The sequence below is a fragment of the Nanorana parkeri genome, unplaced genomic scaffold (genome assembly GCF_000935625.1).
Source record: "Nanorana parkeri isolate BGI_ZX_2015 unplaced genomic scaffold, ASM93562v1 scaffold267, whole genome shotgun sequence".
Classification (NCBI taxonomy): Eukaryota; Metazoa; Chordata; class Amphibia; order Anura; family Dicroglossidae; genus Nanorana; species Nanorana parkeri.
The window spans coordinates 1,232,186-1,256,279 of NW_017306535.1; the positions used below are offsets into that span (position 1 = coordinate 1,232,186).

Sequence of the window (24,094 nt, forward strand, 5' to 3'; positions counted from 1 at the left end):
TGGCCGTCCGCTCGGCCAGCTTCGGCTTTCAACCCGGCTCAGCCGAGCCGATGCATATGCGTTCGGCTTGACTGAGCCGCTCGGCCAGGTTCGGGAGCTGTACGGGCTATTGTGAATAGCCCGTACAGCACCCCTTCGGTTCTCCTAAACCAAAGGGGTCCTGGGGCCGAAGTTAGCTGCGGCTAGATCCTTCGGCAGCTTCGTGAATAGACCCCATAGACTCCAGAGACATGCTGGAAAGTTAATTGGTTCCTGCCTAAATTGGCCCTGTATGCATGTGAGATAGGGACGTTAGATTATAAGCTCTTTGAGGGCAGAGACTTATGTGACTGTGCAGTATGTAAAGAACTGCACAAATTGTTGACACTATATAAATACCTATAATAATAATAAAAAGGTCAGAGGATTGACCCATGTCACCTCCTTGGATGCTTGATATCTTGAGACAGCTTCCCTGTGAGGTTTCAATCAGACCAAAAACAGAGAAACAGCCTGTAAGGAAACAGCCTCAGTAGTGGTCTCTTTTTAGAACTGCTTTGGAAATCATGTGCCATAGTTAAACTCCTGTATTAAATGTTTATGTATAAAACAAAACAAACAAAGCTTAAAATAATATATAAATTTGACCCAAGTCATTTTGGTTTTCCTTTAATATCATAACTGCAGAAACATAGTTTCTGCAGTTTCCTCTGCAATTTTCATGCATGGGCAACATCCAACATTACTTCCCTGACCCAATATTGTTTTGGGTTTGACACTTTAAAACGTAAATCAACCCAAAATGTATTTCTTCATTCTGGGGGTAGTAGAACCAGACATATACTTCTATGTAGGATACATTAATAGGTCATTGAATGCACTTTGTGTTTGTTTTTATTCACAATATAGATTCTGATAACTCGGCATTTAGATGATAACTGCATGCATATGGTGGACCTCATATGATGGGCATCTGCATCTCACATATCTCCACTTTGGTATCCAACAGCAGAGATAGCCAGTGCATTTGTTATGGTTCTCTCAGAGTTCCTGCTGGGTTTTACAGATCTTTTCTGAGAATCTCAGCCAGGACTTCCAGAAGACCCGCCAGTACCTCTAATGGCACTCATAGGAGCTTTGCCATTACTACTAATAGCTCTCACAAAATCCAGGACAGTATGGCTAATGATAGCCACAGATTCAGGACCAGGTTATCCAGAGTGCCTGAAGTGATGCTGGGCGTGCCCCCTCTGATTCAGAGGCATATTTAAGCACCAGCTCTGCAAGAGCCTGTTGTTGTGTCTTCAAGCCAGCTTCCTATATGTACAGAGAGCTTTACTACTACTATTGTTTTCTGTTTGCTGACCCGGACCGTCTAATCATTCTCTGCTTGCTGCTTGCCATGATCTTCTGCCTGGACCCAACTTAGCTCTCCTCTCCCGCCTTATCTACTGACTGCTTGTTGCAAACTTGGACCACCTAACCACTCTCTGCTAGCCAACTGCTTGGATCCCTGTCTGGATCTGACTATGTTTTCTTTTCCAGTTTTTGTCTCCTATCTACTTGCTGCAGATCCATTCTCTGATTATCTCCTGTTGGAACCTCTGCCTTGTCCTGACCATGCTCTGCACTACTATCCCTCATTGGAGCCCTCCTGTCGTTGTCCATCTGTTAGCAGGGTGATCATGGGGCTACGACCTTGTACACCTGCTGGGTTTTACAGATCTTTTCTGAGAATCTCAGCCAGGACTTCCAGAAGACCCGCCACTACCTCTAATGGCACTCATAGGAGCTTTGCCATTACTACTAATAGCTCTCACAAAATCCAGGACAGTATGGCTAATGATAGCCACAGATTCAGGACCAGGTTATCCAGAGTGCCTGAAGTGATGCTGGGCGTGCCCCCTCTGATTCAGAGGCATATTTAAGCACCAGCTCTGCAAGAGCCTGTTGTTGTGTCTTCAAGCCAGCTTCCTATATGTACAGAGAGCTTTACTACTACTATTGTTTTCTGTTTGCTGACCCGGACCGTCTAATCATTCTCTGCTTGCTGCTTGCCATGATCTTCTGCCTGGACCCAACTTAGCTCTCCTCTCCCGCCTTATCTACTGACTGCTTGTTGCAAACTTGGACCACCTAACCACTCTCTGCTAGCCAACTGCTTGGATCCCTGTCTGGATCTGACTATGTTTTCTTTTCCAGTTTTTGTCTCCTATCTACTTGCTGCAGATCCATTCTCTGATTATCTCCTGTTGGAACCTCTGCCTTGTCCTGACCATGCTCTGCACTACTATCCCTCATTGGAGCCCTCCTGTCGTTGTCCATCTGTTAGCAGGGTGATCATGGGGCTACGACCTTGTACTGGCAAGCAGCTACAACCATCTCCACTATCAGGAGCTCTGGTGAAAACCAGCTGGTGCTTAGACTCTGTGCCTTGGGTGAGCCTATGTCCCTGCCAGGGGGTGTCACTTTAACAGCAGTTTGATGAACTCTGCATCAGCATTGCATTCCACCCTTGAACGGCAGCTATAACTGACAGATTTATATACACGTGTGCATGATTGGATTGGACGTCCTAACATCATCTGTATGTGATGCCACAGTCTATAACAAAAGAAAATATGGTTACCATTTCTCAAATACAGTGGGTAGTTTATAAGAAATGGCTCATAGTCCTTTAACTTCAAAATTATTTGTTTATGGTGTTTGTTTATGTATGTCTTTATTGGTAAGCAAACTATATTCCTTATCTTATGGCCACAGTAAGAATGCTGTTTATTTAATTTTTTTGTATTTTGACAGATTTTGCTTCTGCTATCATCATTTATTATACTGCTGCTGTACTTTACTTAAATTAACATTTATTTTAAAGTTTACTTAGGCTCTGTCTAGGAAACAATCAAGATTTTTTTTTTTTTTTACAAATGTTAGACTTTAATTATTGGAGCCTTAATTAGTAATCTCTCTGGGAAAGTTTTAATATAACAAATAATCCACAGTTATCCTCCATTTCCCTTTTATAGCTTTTTACTACTAAATAATTGCTTCTTCTTTGTACCTAAATGTTATAGCTACTATATTATCCCTAATGGAATGCTCTCAAGTAAATCCATGAACAAATGTAAAGAATTATGTGACAGAAACATTTAGCTGTTGTCTACTTGTAGAGGAGATAACAATGTGGGACACCAGAGAGTCAATAATCAGCTCTTCATTTTTGGATCTAGAGATAATTGCTATTTGTTATTTACTTCCAAGGAAGCACAAATTCTTTATCAGAATTTCTATGATCCAATCTTCAAAGGTATTTGTCTGTTCCCTTTATCAAATAATAAGAGTGGCCTAGTTATACATTGAGGGTAAGACTGACCACACTCTATGTGATAGTTGCAAACAGTGCAATAAATTCAAACATTGCATTTAACAATCACTAGAGATAAACCAAGTGATTTTGGTGAAATGTATTTTACTGTAGATCAAGATTTTGGGAAAACTGTATATTTTTTTGTACATCAGAATCTATAGAAATCTCTGAAATCTGATTAGGAGATCTCTGCTGATCATCCTTACTGTCCATGTACCACGGTCTCTGTAACAGGGATATCTACAGATCCTCATGTATAAGGACATGTTTGTTGCGCATCAGCATAAGGGCAGCCCATTAATTTAACATTTTCACTGCCCTATGCACAAAATATTGCGTCAAAGAAGCTCATGCAGCGGTTTGAGCATTTTTGACCTTGTGTTTTTGTGCACTTGCTGCCCTTAACAAATGCGCCAAGATGTATGTCTTGCCAGCTGAGTTTGGGGTGTCATTAACAAATAATGGCATACAAAGCGTAACGTACTTTTTTCGCACAATGCGTGAATGTGCACAAAAGCAAACAATGTTGCATGTGCTAATGCACGTGTCAGGTATGAGTGGGTTTTAACCCTACCCGGCTCATTGAAGATCTGTATCTACAGTAACAGTTCCGAGTGCCACTTTGAAATCCAAAGACATAAGAGAACACACAGTAAATCTAAAATAATTGTGACACATAGGGAATGCATGTACCTGCACTGAGAGCCTCACTCAAAACTCAAAAGGTAAGACCACCCCAGCTGCCAATAGAAGGAGGAGTTCCCAGACATTCCTTGCAGTCCAGGAAGTTAATTGAATCTGTTCTACTCACAAAGTGAACACTAAAGACATACCATATAATCTCTCTAATTTCTTCATTACAGCTGTGGACAGACATACTAATTTAACTACTGTGCTGTGTGACCTTTATGAACTAGGTAGCTGCTGGACAATCCACAGTGCTCAAATTGTGTCTCCCTGTGTCACAACAGGCCTGTTACCCTTGAAGTGTTGCTCAATATAATTTCATGGGTTTCTGAGCTGACATCAGGAATTAGTCTACTGCCCTTTGTCAGCCTGTCCATTCTTACTTGTGGGAGTAAAATCCAGCAATCAAGAGAACCTGTCATTGAATCATTCCACAGTAATGTAATCATGTCCATGGTGAAAGGCGCCCTTCAACAGGACTTATACATTTCCAGCTGTTAGTGTTGGTACAACAAGGAGTAAAAAGAGTCTTGCTGTGCACTTTTCAAACAGTCAGCAGTAGTGGTATTTGGTTAGCTTGTTAGTCAGCTTACTGACCACCCTGTTGTCTACGTATACATTTACTGAGTAGTTTATCCTGTATATGTGCCTTCTTGATCAACTTCATTACAAATTCAGCCAACAAAATTAAAGCCAGGCTGTGCCTGTTGTACTGCTATTCTTGTGTGTTTTGGGTGTCATCAGATTCAGGTAGGCGCTGTGCCTGCTACTTATCAAACACTTACATATAGGGGTGTACCTTGCCTTTTCGCCCCCTGAAGTCGGGGAAAGGGGGGAGCATTCCGCTCAGCTCCTGCAACCAGTGACATCACTGGTTGCTAACAGCTGGCCAGAGTGTCCCAGTTTTTTTAGAGCTGGGGGAAGAGATGTGTATGGCCCTTACACATCTCCCTTCCTGGCTCTTAGCAACCTGAAATGCCCTGGCTGGAAAGGGGGCAGCAGGCACACTACAAACATACAAACATTGTGCAATTGTGCTCCATCTGACCATTATAGGGACAACCTTCCTTATGAGTGTGCTACATATAAAGCTCCATTACAAAAGGAGAAGCAACGTTTAGCAAAACATTAATTACCATCTCTTTCCAGGGTGTTGATAAAAACTATTAAATAAAAACAACAACCTCAGGTGTTGTTTGAAAAATTGGAGCAAAGGACAACCATTAGCAGCAATTAGTTGGTGCTTGCTGTCATTCTCTAACATGATCTTTAAAAGTTAAACTTAGAAACTAATTGGTTGTTATGGACTGCAGTAACTTTAGTCTTTGCTCCAGGTAAGCCCAACTGGGATTTGACTTACTGAACATCTATCTGCAGTGTCACAGTGTGTATTATAGATAGACTTTTCACAGTATCACTGCAAGCAATAGTTTATATTTTCTGATATCTCCTTCAACATACTGTATAGTTCTCACTACAATGATTTGTTCAATACATAGATCCTCTTTGAAGTGCATTTTGTCTTATTTTTCCTTGCACTTTTCTCATTAGGTGGTAACTTTGTATGTTCTCCCTTCTTGTTTAACTCTATTATTGTTTGTGGCCTATTCACACTACAAACGTAACTAATCCATGAACGTCCTGTGCTCCCTCTGCTACTCCTTTCTCCTCTGCTTTATTGAACAGCTGCTCACTAGGCACCCAATAAAATCGTCCATTTATATTTTTTGATTTTGCTCTCTGTTGAAAAACTCCCCTGTCTAGAGTTCGTACCATTGCAGAAACTGTCAATTTCTCTAGCAATCAATACTTCATGCCTTTCTGTACAGCTTGCACTGTATACTTTCTGTTTTGCATTGGAATTATAAACGGCATTCTCTGAGGAATATAAGAGAACGTCTACTCTACAGATTTTGCATATTGAGTCTAAATAAAGATCTTTTGGTTTTTAAGTAAAAGGCATGTGACACAATAAAAAATATATAATTAACTAGATTTTTTTTTTTAAGTGTTTTTTAACTAAAACCACTAGGTTCGGAATGCCACTATTTGTCTGGATGATTGAAATCACATATAAAAGGGAATGTGTTTCCAGTTTGATACAGCACCTTTTATCATTCATGTTAGATAGTTTATAACAAATTGTAAGAAGTACATAATTATTATTTTTACAATTTCTTCTTACCCATATAGATTGCATGGGTAAGGATGGGGGGCATGGATTAGTTAGGGGAAATCTGTTGGTCAGCTGTTGCAGGCAACTGGACATGTGTGTGTGTGTGTGTGTGTGTGTGTGTGTGTGTTTTTCTGTGCAAGGGTGAGCGTGTGCTCCACTCGCAGTGTGTGTTCAGACATGTGTGCATTACTGGTATAGGAGCTGGCACCAGTTTATTTAAAGTTACACTAAGCTCAGGAGTTAAATCTTAGAAATGCATTGAAGTACCAGAACTATTAACAAAAATGAATTTTATCTGTGTATAACTTGACTGTAGATCTTCAAATCATCTCTGAATTGGTGCTGACACTGTCCTTCCTTCTGGAGGGTGGCTACTTTTGTTTCCCATGGTCGATGCGTGTTGTATTAGCCACCGCTCCAAGCTCACCCTTGTGATGGACTATAATTTCAATACAAATGAGTAAACTAGACATAAGATTGTAGTCCAACACGGGAGACCAAGGGGTCTATTCACAAAGCTGCCGAGGGCAGCCGAGTGAATGACCGATCAGAAGTGAAGTGAGCCGAACACTGTTCGGCTATTCACTTCAGGCTGGTACGGCTGATTTCAGCCGTACATCGGCTGAAATCAGCCGTACATCGGCTTGCTTCGTGTGGCTTCGGATCAGCCGAACATGCTTAGCATACAAAATGTTGCTATGGGGCCCTGTGATTTCTAGTTACGCCCCTGATGACCATAAACAAATTATATATGTATGACTATTACACTGCTGATGTTATAACAATATAGTTTATGCTGGGACTTTAAAACTCCTTTAAATATATTAAGGGTGCAAATTAGTTGTGGATGGGCAGTACTTTTAATATGAAGCTAAGATAAACAACATGGGGACATGATCTCATTGCCAACAGAAAGTTCAAAGCTAACTCTAAAAAGCATTACTTTACCAAAAGCATAATTAATCCTTTCAACATATTTCCAGCAAAGGTAGTAAGTCAGTCAACAGTAAGTAGATTTAAACATGCTTGGAACAAACACACATCTATACTCAGACAAAAAGGTTAAACGAAAAAGTAAACAAGAAAACAACATAGACAATGTGACAGTCTTTGTGGATTGTCTCAAAACACTTGGGGGTCTATTCACAAAGCTGCCGAAGGATCTGGCCGTAGCTTCGGCCGATCCTTCGGCTGGCTTCGGCCCCAGGACCCCTTCGGTTCAGGAGAACCGAGGATCGAACTCCTTCTGCACTTCAGGTCCCACCTGAGATCCCACACAGCCCACCAGTGACTATGGTGGGCTCTGCAGGGTCTCAGGTGGGCTAGTCACACCCCTGCACACCTCTTACCTGTCAGCCCCGATCCACTGTCAGCCTTCTCCACTGCCGAGCCTCACATCCTCCTCCTCTACAGTCGCTTGCAGGCCCCTCCTCTTCCTCCATCGCTATGGTTATTAGATGTGGGATAAAACTTATAGACATAGAATATATAAATAATATACATATTATTATAAAAATAAATACATATTTATTTTTAGTTTTTAACCATAGTTAACCTTTAAAGATTTAATGCATGCCCCCCTTTCCTTCTTTCCCTATGACTGTACATTTTAAAGCTGAACTGTAGTGTGTACATAGTATACCTTACTTTGTTATCCCCTACCCCAAACAACATGCAATTCTTTTTTTTCAGTCTCATTTTTTCTTTCAAGAAATATCTCTTTTTGAGACCCGGTGACATCATCACTGGGTTTGTGGTCGTGTATAATTATAAACATTACAACACAGCCTGAATGGTACCCTGGCCATACCAGAAGGGTATGCTAAAAGGGGGCATATTCAGTAGAAAAAAAATTAAAAGAGAGGGGGGGTGGGAATCAAAGGGAACGTCAGCATTGGAATGTGAAGAGACTAGTGAGTATTTATGGCCATAGACCACTGCTACAAATCCAGGCTAACACTTGTCTGTTGCTTGTAGTAGAAGGTGGTGGATCTTTTTCAAAAGCATTACTTGAAAAAAAAAAACATCTACATTCTAATATCTGTCCTTTAGTCAACCATCTATTCAATGAACCAGGAAAGAGTTAATTCCTAGTTTTGTTAAACCTGTGTATAAGACCATGTGGAACTGTATCCAATGATTTGCTAAAATAAAGATAGGCTATGTCCACATCACCACCTTGGCCCAATACATGTGATACAGTGAAAAATGCAACAGGATTAGTCAGACATGATCTGCCCTCACTAAAGCCTTACTGGTTTGGGTCCAGCAAGATGTGTGTTTTAGATGATCAGTGATCCTTCTTTTTTTTTATATAGTTTCCATTAATTTTAGTACTACAGATGTTAAACCCACTGGCCTGTAGTTGCCAGATTCTTCTTTAATACCCTTCCTGGCGATAGATAAATGAGGAATGCCTCCAGCTAGAAGAGATCGATTAGAAAGATCAGTTAATGGTCCAACAACTATACCTTGGACTTCTCTTACAACTCTGGGGTAAATACCATCATAATTTACTGCTTTATTAAGCTTTAAGTGAGACAGTTTGTCTGCTACCTCTGCCTCTAGAAACTCATATAATGAACTTTCACCTCTAGAGCTCCAATGGGTTCCTCCAACTTGTTTTGTTATAGACAGATCCAGATAAACTGAGAGGAGGGGCTGCATGAATGGGGAGATGAATAGTCCCTAGCAAAGGGGTTAAAATAAGATGGGAATTAGCTGATCATACCTGATTGGACGTTGGGGGTCAGGCGTCCGGGAGGAGCCGCATGGGTTGGAACTGCAAGGGCTGAGGGGCATTCTTTCTGGAAAAGTCGATGGAGGAAGCAGGTTGTACCACCCGCCCTCCCTCCCTGAATTTTGTGGTTTCTGGCGGTTGCAAGGTCTTTTTTATGTCACTCTGAGTCAGTTACACAAATGGGGGGCCATCAGCTGGTATGGGTGCCCCCCTGTTGGCGTCAGTTATTGTAGGAGGGGCATGGCTCCTTGGAACTTGGGAGCAGTAACTGTCCTCAAGCCGGCTGGGGTGCAACTGCGGACATGGGAAGAGTTTTTAGGAGAGGCCTTATTTGGGCTGTTGGGCACCCAAAGACCCCTTCACAGATCACACAGTCATTAACAGTATTTATTTGTATATTATTTTGTTTATTACTTTGGTTATTGTTAAAGTTGGTTTGGTTAATAAAATGGCTGCTCTGGCCATTTTAATTCATGTCAGGCAGTCTTTGTGTTTATTGGAGTTTTTTTTTTTCAAATTCTTTATTTATAAAGGCAAGCAAGGCACACACCACAGATACAGCCAAGTACAGGATAGGCGGAGTCCTCCGCAGTTACAATCACAGAAAGTACACACCAGAGTTTTTTTTTTAACTGAGGGACGTAATCAACAAATCCATCATGTCATTTACTTCTTAGAAGACTGAACAGAAGTCATTGTTTAAATAGTTTGATGCACTCAGGGCTCCCTCAACATAAGTATCCTACCCAGTTTTCATTTTGTGATTCCACAAAAGCAGCACTAATAATATGTTTGGCTTCCTTTTGTCTGTTTTTATACCCTACTCTGTCAGCTATATTTTCCTGCGTCTCTGTATCTCCTATATACTAATTTTATCTCCGCTGTTCTACTTACCTCTGTAGCATACCCTAATGTTTTTCCACTCCATTTACTGATGTATAATCTAGTTGTCTCCAGGATGGTAAACTTTAATAGTACCCACTGATCACTTTCTCCCCCTTTTTTACTCCAACCTTTTAACTCATTTTTTTTTAATTCAGCCATTTCAACAATATTTTTCCTTTTGCAATATAAATCTTTTTGTATAGGAATTTCCAGTTTGCCCAAAAGACAATCCAAAGACATTGGTGATCACTAAAACCCAAATTTCCCCCCACATCAGACAATAGGTCCTCATTTGTCAGTACCAGGTCCAGAATATAATCTATTCTTGTTGAGATTTTGTTACGTTTTTTTTTAAAAAAAAGACCTTTTAATCCCTTCAACATATCTCTGCTTCTGCTTGGAAGTGTAATTTAAAAACTCCAAATAAAATCCATCATGTGGAAGTCACCCATATATAAAATCTATCATGCCATAGTCATTTGAGTTATCTCATCAATCAGCAGGTTATAATAGTTCTCAGACTGTCCTGGGGGCCTATATTCTACACCAGTTCTAAGGGAAGGTGCCTTTTGGGCTTGTAGGCTAACTTAGAGGGTATCAAGTAGTTTATTGGTTTCCTGAATTAATATTAGTTTAATGCTGTTTTTGACATACATGGCAACTTCATCTCCCTCTTTACTTCTCTGCCTTTCCTGTATAGTGTTTATCCAGGTATAGTTATTTCTCAGTCATATGAATCCCTTTTCCTACATGAGAAGTGAAAATTGGCTTTGCCATGTGAACATGCACTGCTTCTAGTAAATCAGCTTCATTGTGTTAATATTTTTTTTTTCATTTAAATCTTTGAAGTCTGGTTTTTGTGGTGTGTATATAATAGCTTTTTCACCAATCCATCATATCATTAGCTCCAAGTATCTTTTTTTCACCTTACTGAGAAATCAGCAATACTAAGTTGTATATTTTATAATGACAATTAAATAGAGCAGCACTTAGACTATTTGCAGCTTTTTTGCCCTATTTTGGAAGCACAGTCCAGATTGTTGGAACAGTGGAAGATGGGACACTTGAGTTCTCCTGGTGATCATCTTTGCACATTGCTCATACTGTTTGAGCCTATTTGGATGCTAGGTGATTCCCCAATGATTCAACATATCCAACACATAGTAAATACAAAGAGAAAAAGGTTCCGAGCCACCAGAAGGAACAGGACACCACACCCCTACATATAATTGTGTAAAGAAGAAATAGGAAATATGGGGCTTTTGAGGTGTCACTCTAGCCATGAAAAACACATATTACACAAATGTCTTGAGATAAATATATTATTTTATTATACAGATAGATAAAGAAATAAAGATAAAAACCATTGTTTAAGCTCATCAATATTGTATCCACAAAACAACCCCAAAGTTATTTAAAATTGATTTTAGGTATAACGCCTCCCTGGACCGCACAGCCACATACACAACATCCACAATTGAGGTAAACATTTTAACATCTATTTCATATAAATATATATAAAGATTCATCATGTAATTTCATTAACATATCCAGTCTTGTGTCCGTGCACTGTGGGTCCAGCCTTCTACACGTTTCGCTTAAAAAAAGCTTCCTCAGGAAGATAAGAGGCTGCCTGCAATATTTGAATACCATGGGTATAAATATGTCTATCTATAAGGATACAGGTTTTTACATCACATAATAGTAATCATTGAAAAATAAATAACCATTGAAATAAATAATTATAGATAACATTGTTAGGGGTGCCAGTGATGAATGAGTCCGCATCTCCAGGGGGACAGAACCCACCGCCCAGATGATGTGGGGAGTGAGGGACGTACAGGAGTACAGAAGTAAGGTTAAATCCCCATCCATGGATACTGCAAGTTTAACATATTATCAAACAGTATATATATAGCACGGGACAGTACCAAATAAATGAAACTGATATTCCACATATATTTTAGATACTCATTGGATAAACAGAAACAACTCCTCACATATGTTGTCACCTCCACCTATATGGAGGGGAGGAGGAGGAGGGGAATATTACCGTCATAGTTTGATAAACCCAAAAATCCATATTCATGGCATGGAAAAACATCTGATGCTAAATGGTAACCTTTATTTATCTGGGCTTACATTTAGTTGATCTAATATGGATTAAGGAGAACCAAGGACCACTTCTCCCGCCGATCCCTCCATGTCTCCACTCACTCCACCATCTACTCAGCCGCATCACATCACACTGCCTAAATACCCCGGCGTGTGACGTCAGCGGCCAGGGTGGGCCTATAGTCTGTGCACATTCGAAGAGGAGGTTTCCCGCCAAACGGCAGGTACCGCCCATTTCGGCTACCACCAGGGCGCCACCCAACTCACTCCCGCACGTAGTAGACTCTGGGGGAAGCCCCGCCGCAGGGCAGACAAGCACAGCAAGCCGAGAGGGACCACCGGCGAACTCTAGACTATTCGTGTAATATATGTTTTTCATGCCTAGAGTGACACCTTAAAAGCCCCATATTTCCTATTTCTTCTTTACACATATCCAACACATAACTATGACAACTAACTACTGCAAAGAAAGTTCCCAGGGTTTCTGGGCTTAAATAGTAGAAAGAAAAAGGTTAGTTTTGTTTGCAAGCTTTTATCATCAATTAACCATTCAAAATAAATAGTGTTGCCTGTAATGTCAGTTTCATATAAGCACAGTAAAAATTGTATATAACAGAGTGTTTTAAAGCTGAACTCCAGACAAGTATATAAACAAATTCTTGCCTGTTTCTTTAAAAAAATGAAATGCATTTTTATATCCAACTAGCACAAAGCTCTGTTATTCCTTGTACAGACTGAGAGGGATAGAAGCAGCACAAGGAGCTAATCAGGCTCTGCTGCATGAATATGTGTTGATAGGGAACATGTTGACAGGAGAAGACAGCAGAGTGAGCAGAGCTGATGATTTATCAGGGCATTACTGCTCCCTCATTGTCCTGCCTGCATTCTGCAGGTGTTATTATGACACCACTATATTTAACCGTGTCACAAAATGGTATTGCCACTTGTTTGCATTGTCAGGCCAGGTCGTATGAATCACAAAACTGGCTAGATAAAATTGCAAATCCTTTAACAGATAAGACCTTTTAATACATGTGTGTTTGAACTATGTTTTTAGTTGTTTGCCTGTAGTTCACCAATATACAGGTGAAACTCGAATAATTAGAATATCGTGCAAAGTTCATTTATTTCACTAATGCAACTTAAAAGGTGAAACTAATATATGAGATAGACTCATTACATGCAAAGCAAGATAGTTCAAGCCGTGATTTGTCATAATTGTGATGATTATGGCTTACAGCTCATGAAAACCCCAAGAACCCCAAATCCACAACCTCAAAAAAGTAGATTATTACATGCAATCAATAAAACAAGGATTGTACATAGAACAATATCGGACCTCTGAAAAGTGCAAGCATGCATATGTACTCAGTAATTGGTTTGGGCCCCTTTTGCAGCACTTACTGCAATTACTTTTGCACGATATTCTAATTATTCGACTTTCACCTGTAATCCATGTAAGACTCAGACTTGATGTGAGCTAGGAAGCTTTTCTAATTTGACTGCACATATCCCATACCTGCAGCAACAGCAGCTACTGCATGCCAATCCTCACAGGTTTCCTTTATATTGTAGTGGAACTAAAAAATCACTATTTTTAGCAGCTCCTACAGTCATTTTTTAATGCCAAAGCATGCTGTCATATCTATAAATCAGAGTTCAGCATTCCTATAATATTCATAGCTCATTATTACTTTATCACACCTTCAAACAAATGTATAGCACACTATTGAAACACCAATACTGTCAGGACTGTAGGGCATTCTGTGGTTATTACAGGATTTATTCACCTACTGTATGCAATTCTCTGGGGAAAATAAATCTCTCTATCGAGTATGAATATTGTATGGTGAAAGTACTTACATTGGTTCTTTGAGGAACATCCTGAAACTAAATAAATGCCTTGTTGTATTATTAAAACAGCCGAATCTGAACAGACAAATATTCTTTGCTCAGTTTGATTCAACAATTACTTACTATTGATGATCCTGCTACAAACCCAATTTTTCCAAACGAATGTTATTATTGTTTCAAAACATAGTAAAGTATGAGTAAAGATGGTGCGAGGAAAAGCAATAAAAAACATTCTAGATCACTAAAACATTGTGCTTTTGTGGATGATATTACCATCACCCAAGAATAAAGGTGGTCCAATACATGAAACAGAAAGATGTCTCTTTTTGGCTGCATTAGGATTTTCCAGGCATATATATATATATCTTGTCAATTGTGGAAGCTCTAACCGGGAAGGAGCATTTATTATCATCCTATGATATTTTAAAACAGAAACAAATGCTGTCAGTAAGGCTGAATTATTCTGATACCTTTATATATTATATTACCCTGTACAGTTGCAAGTATTTAAATCTCAACTGTGGTCATTTTTATATAGTCCCCAAACAGTGGTTGGGGGGAAAAAAACAGACCTGGCTGCAAAACTGACCTTCTCTATGGCTCAGTCCGCTATAGTATTGTTCTCATTCTATTAAATTGAATGACACTGAGTGTATAATTCAGGACATACTATGACATACTATGAGTGCAGGGGTGTCATGAACCCACCCTCTGAGAGATCATTACTACAGTGCCCTCACTCACAGTGAAATGATGCAGAGAGTGACACTCATGTCATCACATCAGCCTCAATCTCTGCATCTCTCATTGAGGACTGATCACTACTGAGAGAAAATCCGTAGAGGAAGTGGACATTGCATGTCACCTGATAGGCCTGAAGACATCTGAAAAGGATACGTACAAAAACAAAAGCGGAAATATCCATGGGGTGGGGGTGTTTAACTCCAGGGGGTGAATGGAGAACACTTTGCCTTGCTCTGCATGTCACATAATAGAAAAGTATATTTTCCAGTGTGCCTTAAACCTTTATTGAAACCAGTTTACTGCCATCACATCTTATTCATTTTTGTATACATTAATACTTGGCTGCATGATAATATTTTTCACTCTAGGCACTAACAATGGATTTTTACCTGAAATGATGTGTTTTGCTGTATTTATTACTGCTGTGATCTTATTGCCAATGTGTTTTTATCCCGCTAAGCGGCAGATGAGATGACAGTTGGCTTATCTAAACATTTTCAGCTGGACTGAGTGATACTGTCATTGGCAGCAAACACCCCCTAGCTGAGGGTTCTTGTGGGGCAAATTGACTGGACACGGTAGTAAACCTGTTCTGGTTGCAAGTTTTTGTTCTCACCTTCAACTACAAATTGATAGTGTGATTGGCAGATCTGACCTTGCACATTCATGAAGCACTTACCAATGCTTGGAAAAGTATTCTAACCATTTTCTATTTTCATAAGGCAGCTTAGGTTAGACAATTGTGTATTGTGTTCAAGATTTGTCATACATTTTTTTAAAAAGCAATGCTTCCAAGCTCCTATATGTATTATACTGTACAATCCATGACCACAGACACAATTGTAAATGCTTCATATTGTTTGAGATTGTGATGAGTCTATTTTTTTCCCTTCACATAGACCTTTTTGTAAGACTTGCGGTGACATTACAGAATAAGCAAGGCACAAACAGGCAGAAATCTGATTCTGGATATGTAGGGAGAAAATTATATATATATAAAATGCATTGCATATTACACACACAGTTACCAGAAGTAAATAAAATTGTTTGTTTTTTTTTAAATATTAACAGACAATCATAAAAGATTATTTAAATCCCTTTCTGAACTGAAGACATGACCAATGAAGAAAATTTTAACATGCCTTAGTTGACCACAATAGGCAGACAAAAATAGCTTTTTGCAGTTCCTGTGAAATACGAGGGTTAATCAAGGAAACATAATAAAATACAGCATCGTTCTATAACCCTTCTGTGTGCATCATTATTTCAAAGTATGCTATAAATAGATTGGGTAAATAAATAATTTTCCAATTGCATATGAGTAATGTCACAATAATGCTGCCTTTTTGCAATCTATTTGTATTAGTCACATTTCTTTTCTGAACAAACTGGGATAGTTGGGATAATTTTATTTTTGGAAGCAGTTTAAGATGGAATTGACTGAGTGCTTCTTTTTTCTTGTCTAACAGGTGCTCTTTGCTATGCTGAACTGGGAACATGCATAAAAAAATCTGGTGGTCATTATACTTATATACTGGAGGCATTTGGCCCCTTACCTGCATTTGTCAGAGTGTGGGTGGAATTACTAATCATTCGGTGAGTAATGTATCAGTGTTTTTGTTCAATTCCTTTATTCCGTTATTCTAGTATGGACATTAATGGCAGTTTGGCTGATTCGCAATACAATATACATACATTTGTCTGCCTGTTTAAAAACCTAACAACTTTTATCCATAATACCAAATTATTTAAACTCACTGTTGTTTTCCAAGTAATACAATAAAAAAAAATGTTTGGAGTATTAATAAAATTAATCATTAAAAACATGATAATTATGTTTTTACAAACCAATATTTTTTTTATAACTCAAGTGTATATAAACCCTAACTTCTCTTCTTTGTTTCCCATTGGTTTAACATACTATTGAAACTGTTTTGTTATATTTGTTCAATAAGTGCAAAAAATAGGAGGAGGAGGAGGAAGAGGAATAGGGAGGAATAGAACAACCCTATGTCTGCCCAGTTTCTAGCAAAGAATAAGATTTGGTTCGTAATGAGGACTTCCTGTAAGGTAATGATTACATCATCTCCCTCAGATGGTAGATTCTAGAATTTTAAAAAGTTGCTACAGGTCCAGTTCCTCACCCCCCATGTTTTCTGATAGATGATCAGAGATTTCTCTTCAGAACACGTCATGGCCTTACTTCATGTCCTATACTCACAAGAGTTAATTTTGACAGGCAAAAGCTTTGTAAACGTATATATTATTGAATTTTCATTCTGCAATACTTATATTCTGTGTTAATGTTCTCAGTTGCTTCTTCTAAGAAGCAGGCATCTGAGGCATTAATGGCAGTATGTCCTATAATTAACTATAGTCCTCAATCCCATCTTAAGAGGGTTGTAGGTGGATAATATTTGTGCATAAAACATTATAGCGTAAGAGAGTCAAAATATTAATCAAAGGCTGAGTTGCTACAAGCATGTTTAAAATAGGTAATGAATAAATAGAGTAATAGCCAGGATCTTGTATATTCTAGCTATAGCAGTAGCGGTGCACATATAATAGAAACATTTCTAGTTTGGTCACACAATATGCTCATCAAGGTAACACCTTTAGATAAATTCCTAAAAGACCTTAGCATTGTATACATACATGAGATATTTCCAGAGATGATAAGCCTGAAATGGGCCGGGGGCCAGGAGGGGGTGCATAAATTAAAGCAATGGTTGCAGAGGAACATGCTGTGGCCAAATATGCTACTAACAGTGCTGTCGTTTGATAGTGACAGGCCTTCAGAGGATTCAATTATATAGTAATATGGTCTTCTGAAAAACAGCAATGCCTTGATAATACAGAGGGAACAAAGGCAAATTCTGATAATACCTTGACTACAAACAAGCAAATGGTAGGTATTGTAAAGTAGCCACTGCTACAAGTTCTCTCTTGTGATAGAGTATAACTTCAGTACAAATTAGCTAACATAATATGAGATTGTAGTTCATCACAGGAGTTTGGAGTTGTGTCTACTTTACAACACATGCAGGGGCCATGGGAAGCCATGGAGAGGAAAAGTAGCCATCCTCCAGAAGGAAGGACAGTGTCAGCTCCAATTCAGAGATGATTTGTGGATCTACAGCGGAGCGTTACATAAGCTACAATTTTTTAAATAGTTAAGGTACTTAAATGCATTTTTAAGATTAACTCCAGAGTTTAGTGTCAATTTAACTTTAATATGATCTGCCAATTCTGTGAAAACAGTAAAAAAAAACAAAAAAAAAACAGGTAGACGCAGGCCAGATTTACTCTCTGCACTGCCCCAAGGCTAGGATCCTCAATGCACCTCCCCGCCAAGCCCCCCCCCAATGGAGCATGGCAACCAGCAATCATGGATTGCTGAGATCTGTAGTCTTCTATAGCCAGTTGCCATTCTCTATTGCTGTATAACATTAATTATACAGCAATGGAGAATGGCAAATAGCTATAGAGGACTGCAGATCACGTCAATCCATGATTACACAGCAATTATACAGGGATGCGTGTAGATTGCACCAGGGCTTCATTTGGGTCTCCCCAGGGATGCGTGCAGTTCTCAGCAGGGATGCGTGCAGGCCTCACCAGGGATGAATTTTGGGTCCCTGAGGGGTGGGCTTACGATGACTGTAATGAGGGGCGGGCTTACGATGACTGCAAATGGGCAGTGTGCGCGTGCGCACACCGGCCCGTTCGGCAGTTGTCGAACCAGCAGGCCACTAACTCGCCAAGAATCGTACGATTCCCGGCGGGTTTTCTAGCATGCTGGTTCGACAGAAGACGTGCGACCGTACAGTAGAAACGGTCGCACGCCTTCCATACACTGCACGATTCTTGTACGATTGCGGGATTTCCCGCGATTCTCGTACGAGAATCGTGCAGTGTATGGGCACCTTATGTATGCATGTGAGTTAGGGACCTAAGATTGAAAGCTCCTTGAGGGCAGGAACTGATGTGAATGTGCTACTATGTAAAGCACTGCAAAAATTGTTGGCACTTTACAAATACCTATATAATAATAAATCATATATATATATATATATATACACATCCTGGAACCGCTGGCTGTGTACATTCAAAGCCGGGTTCCCGCTCGTGCGCACCACCTAGCGGCGGGCATGAGCGGAACGGGATAGGACGTCTATAGACCCTCAAGAAGCCGCTGTCCGGCCATTTAATTACAGCGGCCGGACAGCAGGTAGTTAATCATCATACATAGAAGGATGCATTGCTAGAATTTTTTTTTTGACTGTAAAGGTCCACTTTAAGAATTGTTCTTGCATTTTTTATGCACTTTACTATGTTGCTGTAACAAGTAAAATGCAACCTTGGTGTGTTCTTTGACAGAACTCATTTAACCCATGTAGCGCATTGTTTTGTTTTTTTTCAAATGTGACCTAGGCTGCCTAGATTTTAGGTGTATCTAAAGTTGTCACTAGGTCTAGAGAACATTTATGACCATCTATTTAAACATATGATAATGTGAAGACCTGTGAGAATATATTTAAATTGGAACTATAGGCATGTGCAACAGCATGCTGTGTGCCAGCCAATGCTACATCTGGTAAGTGAAAACACCTTTCTGGCTGATGACAGCCCAGTTAGTAAGGCAGAAAGCAAAAGATTGCCGACTGGGAGGCAGGCTGAACAGGACCCAGCCCTAATCCATGGCTGGTCCCGGCTAGTCTGAGCACATGGCAGATCCCACCAATATCTGTACCCTATCCCAACATGCACCACTGGCTGAGAGAAGCCCAGTGATTGCCTGCTGTACTGTACCACTGTCCCACAATATGACAGAGTCACACTCCGCCCAGGGGGGTACAGGCAATGATAGACACCTGGGATTAACCAGATAATTGCCACTACAAATCCAGCCAGACTGTCTAAAGCCCTGGCTATCACTAAATGTCTAGTAGCCACATCACAAAAGGTGATGGGGTTACATTTGCATACTGGAATACTAGCACAGCAACCTATCTGTGGTCATTTTATGTTAGCAAAGGGGTCCAGCCTAAAGGAGCAATCCTCCAACACCCTGCCATATATTTGTTCTGCATGTCTGAACTGCCTTGTGCCAGAACTGCAAAAGAGCCTAAAAAGTGTTAATTTTGGGTACAAATGTATTGGCACACTGTATTCTTCCATTTATTCATCAATATAAAAAGCCATACTATCCAAAGAAAACTTTATCTTGTCTAGTGCCTTTAAATACTGCCACCCATCTAACCCTGCACAAACATACAGTATATTGTGAAGTAAGTACATCTGTCCTTCTTTTTTGTGTTTCCCCTCTCTTCCAAGCCCATAAAGTACTGGGTGATCCTACCAGTACAGTATGTTAAATGCTACTTCCTTTACAACTGCAACAGTGTTCAGACATTTCCTAAGAAATGATGGCAGCATTGTACCAGGCATGTCCCCAGTGAAGATTCCGTGTGGTGGGAGTGAATAAAACATTGTCTCACTGAAAGACAAGCTAGTAGCTTGTCTATCAGGGGTTGGCTATGCCTGGCACTGCCCGACTATTCACATTCATGCCCAACCCTGCCCCCCACCTTTTTACATCCTCCTCCTCCTGCACAAACCCTTTTGTTCTAATATGGAGCATTACAGAACAAGGATGACTTGGAAATGTACTTCCATAGGGCTTACATAGGTGGTGACCATAGACATGTGCACAGGGTGTGCCGGGTGTACCTGGGCACACCCTAATCACCCCGAGCACAACACCAAAACCATAACACAAAGATCTCTATGTGACTGGCTTATAAATACAGAGCAGAGCAGCACTAGCCACTTACATTACTCACAACTGCAAGGGAGCATGGCTGTGGCTTCTCATCCAATCAGGAAGCAGGGCGTGTGGTAGCATGATATATACACATGTGTGTTTATACTTTTGTGTGCACACCCTAATGCAATAGACTGTGCACAGCTATGGTGGTGACGTGTAGTGTAGGATTGCCCTCCTACAGAGCACATCTATGCAAAGTACAGTGGCCAGAGAAATTACTGTCACCACAACTTTCTGCAGCAAAAAACAGAAAATGCTGTATGGTGGAAAAAATATCAGTGTAGAATCTTGGCCAGAGGTATAGTTCTCATCAGTCACATCTATCGTTACATATGTTTTTTTGCCTACTGTGCAGGACGCCAGGAATGGGTCCTGGATGGACGATATATCCCTCCCTTGTTTAGGTGGTGGTCCCGTTAAGTTCACCTGGTATTCAGGTTTATTGCCAAGCAGGATGAGGGGTTCCAGGTCCGACTTGTAAGGGAAACTGCTGGGCAGTCTTCCCAGAGTGGTTAATGATACATGGGTCCCGGAATCTGGAGGCTCAGAGAGATTTTTGGGTGGGACAGAGCCTCCATCCCTGACTACAGCCAGTTCTGATAATGAAAGGGTTAACCCACCAGCCAGAGGGAGTGTTAAAAAGGAACAGGAAGCCAGTCAGTGGTGTCTGCAAGGAGTGTTTGGAGCAGGACACATGGCTGTGTGTGTGTGTTAAGCTGTGGAATGCCGCCTACCCAGAAACTGCTGGGGCACCTGTGTCCATAGTGGGACCCTCTGTGAGCAGGCTGGGACTCTAACCCTGAGGTGGAACTTGGTATACAGGCGCTGAGCCGAATCTTGTGTTTGCTGGCGATAAGCCCTGTTGATTTTGTCATTCTGCTGAATACAAGCGATTTTTATTTGAGGAAAAGAATAAACTTTTATTCGCTGATACGGCTGGCTACGGGTAATTTCCGCCCTGAATATTACACTATAGATCTACTAAATAAATAATTTAAACAGGACCAAATATTTAAGAGTATACACTTTTAAAGAAACTGCATTTAATGTACCTTGCTGACATCCAGTTACAACTGAAATATCTGTTTTGAGTGGACTAATCATTTAATGTTCTCTACAGTCATTTTTTTTTGCAAGCCTATTTTAGAAATGCCAAAGGATACAGCTTTAATCTCTGTGCCTGTACAGAACTGCAAGCCTCTCTGCTTGCTAAGGACATGTGAAAAGATTGTGGTCAGTGACACTTTACAAAGCTTTACAAATGACTCTGAGGGGAAGCAAATGTTTCACTCTAATTTTTATCTTTGGTTAGGACTATCGCCTGAGGTAACAAGACCGTAGCAGATTTTGGAAGCTTCAGCTTTTGATAGAGAGCGTTTTTAGATATGAAAGGAGGTAGCTGTGATGTCTTTTTTAATAACTTTTATTTTTCTCTTCTTTCGTGAACTATGCAGGCAGAGGAAATTGTTCCAAGTACCTTGTAGCGGATTTTAGACGTGGGGACTACTTTGAGGCTAAACTTGTTGTGGAAATAGCTTCTACTGTAAAACTGGGAAAATAGAAGAAAACTTTTTTTCCCCCGATTATAGTTAACAAAATGCAGCAATTATGGGCCTTGAAAGTATTGTAAAATGGAAGATAATAGAGGTAGAGCACTACAGCACTTTTAAAAGCTTTTTACTTTATAATCTTTTTTTCCTCAAAGGAAGATACTGTAATTCAGTACATGGATCTGAACCTGAATTCTGCAATTAAATGCAAAACGTTTTGCACATATGCATGCTATTTTTGCTTCTTGGAAATTCCTCTAAGTGCCTTACCACCCCAACTACATAATCAAGGGCTGCATCCTGTATGAGTGCAAGGATCATCCCCTACTGCATTATATATATAACAAACGGGAACAGAGCGCCACCTCCGTGTGTAAAATAGTTTTTTACAATAAATAAAACAAGGGATAAAGGTACTCACAAACAAACGTTTTCATCCGGCTTTAACATCAAACGAGAGGCCACACTGTCTGTTAACCCAACTATGCCCCCGACTATGTAACACGGTAGCCTCCGGTCACATCACCGACCGCAGTCAGCCAAGATTGACGCGTTTCAGGGGCAAGCCCCCTTCATCAGGTGATTCTGATGAAGGGGGCTTGTTCCTGAAAGTAACAGTTTCTGTTAGGACTATAAAAAACACCCCTTCTCCACATTTCAATTACTATAAATCATTTTCACTACAACAGTTCCTCTTGAAAACAGCCCTCAATTTCCTTGGTAGATGTTACTTGACTTTTTTTTTAATAATACCTTGTTAGCATCCAGCATACATGTGCACAGTACCTAATATTTGCAAAGAGAAACCATACTGTTAAAATGGATTTTCAGATGAATCATATGAAACCCCAATATTCAAATGTACTACAATGGTGCATGAATTTCAAAGGCCTGAAAATCTAAAAAATAATTGCATGAGTAGATGCATTAAGGCTATTTCTCATATGCCTAGACTTATTACATTTAGTATGGAAGCGGTTCAGTGCGGGTCTGCCATGGGTTTGAGGTGAACTCTATCTGTTTTTGGTTCGCAGACCCATCAAACTAATGTGGACATTTGCCCACCCAAATTTATTGTAATGGTAATGTACTGTAAGGGTTTTTGAGCCTAGGTCAGCTGAGTAAAAAGCAGCCATAGTGTCAGTGTTTTGGAAACAGGGAAAAGATAGGGAAAACTGATAAATTACAGATTTCAGTCAGCTTGCAAACCATACTTTAATTTCACTAGCTCATTGGGTAGTCAAAGCTTTGCATGATTATTATTAATATTATTATTATTGGCCTATTTGTCTCTATGTTGTGGTTGATTTAATGTCAGTGGTCACTTTTTTATTTTATGCTGGTAGTGCTTTTACTTTAGGTTGAATATTTTTTTTTTCAGTGAGCCTTCTCTTAACAAAATTGTGCTTCTATTTTAGAGATAGTATTTTCTGGGTTTTATTTCTTTGGAGGTTTCTTAGTTTATAGGGCCTTTTTAAGTTTGAGGTGCTTAAAGCACAGCATATTTATTTTTCCAATCTGTTTTGGTATCTATCTTTAGTTTGCAGCACACAGGGAACCCAAATAGTAAAAATAAGTTAGGTATACACTGATTAGACCTTCTATCCCTGAATAAAACTGCCTTATTGCTGTCCAGTTTTACACCATTGTAATATCTGTGGTCTCTTTTTGTAGGAAAACACCTACACAGTGACCGGTACCGTTTTGTCTCTTGTCTCTAGTACGTCAAGTACATTCATTAAAAATGTCCTGCTGTTGGCCATTTTTACAATTAGAGTTAATGAGAGTTTGATAGAAATTTCCTGGACCCCTGTAGTCCTGTAAATAAATGGTGTAAAAATAAATACATTATTATTTATTATTAGTTGTATTACTAAAAATTACATTGACTGTATTCATTTATTTAAAACAATTTTTTTTAATTTTAACTATTACACTCAAACTGAATTGTGCTCCTTCTGTATGTATGCCAAGCTGATTGTAAAGAAAAAAAATCAATTCCACAGAAAAATATGTGCTGCGGTTTTTTGCTGTTCTTGAAAATCATCCTTTCATAACACATGCAGCTTTATGGCATCTCCTAAGAGTTTTACTCTAGTGCATTTTGGACCCAGTCTGTCTGACTGAACATATATTTCTATGATTTCTACTTGACTTTAAAGTACACCTA

General features: G+C 39.7%; 1 protein-coding gene across 1 annotated transcript in view; it reads left to right on the top strand.

Annotated features, from left to right (window-relative positions):
• The window catches only part of SLC7A11 (solute carrier family 7 member 11), a 219,770-nt gene that overhangs the window by 11,784 nt on the left and 183,892 nt on the right, over positions 1 to 24,094 (top strand). The window contains exon 2 of the mRNA XM_018557096.1: positions 16,014 to 16,140. Within this exon, the coding sequence (XP_018412598.1) occupies positions 16,014 to 16,140 (127 nt within the window). The remainder of the gene's footprint in view (positions 1 to 16,013; positions 16,141 to 24,094) is intronic.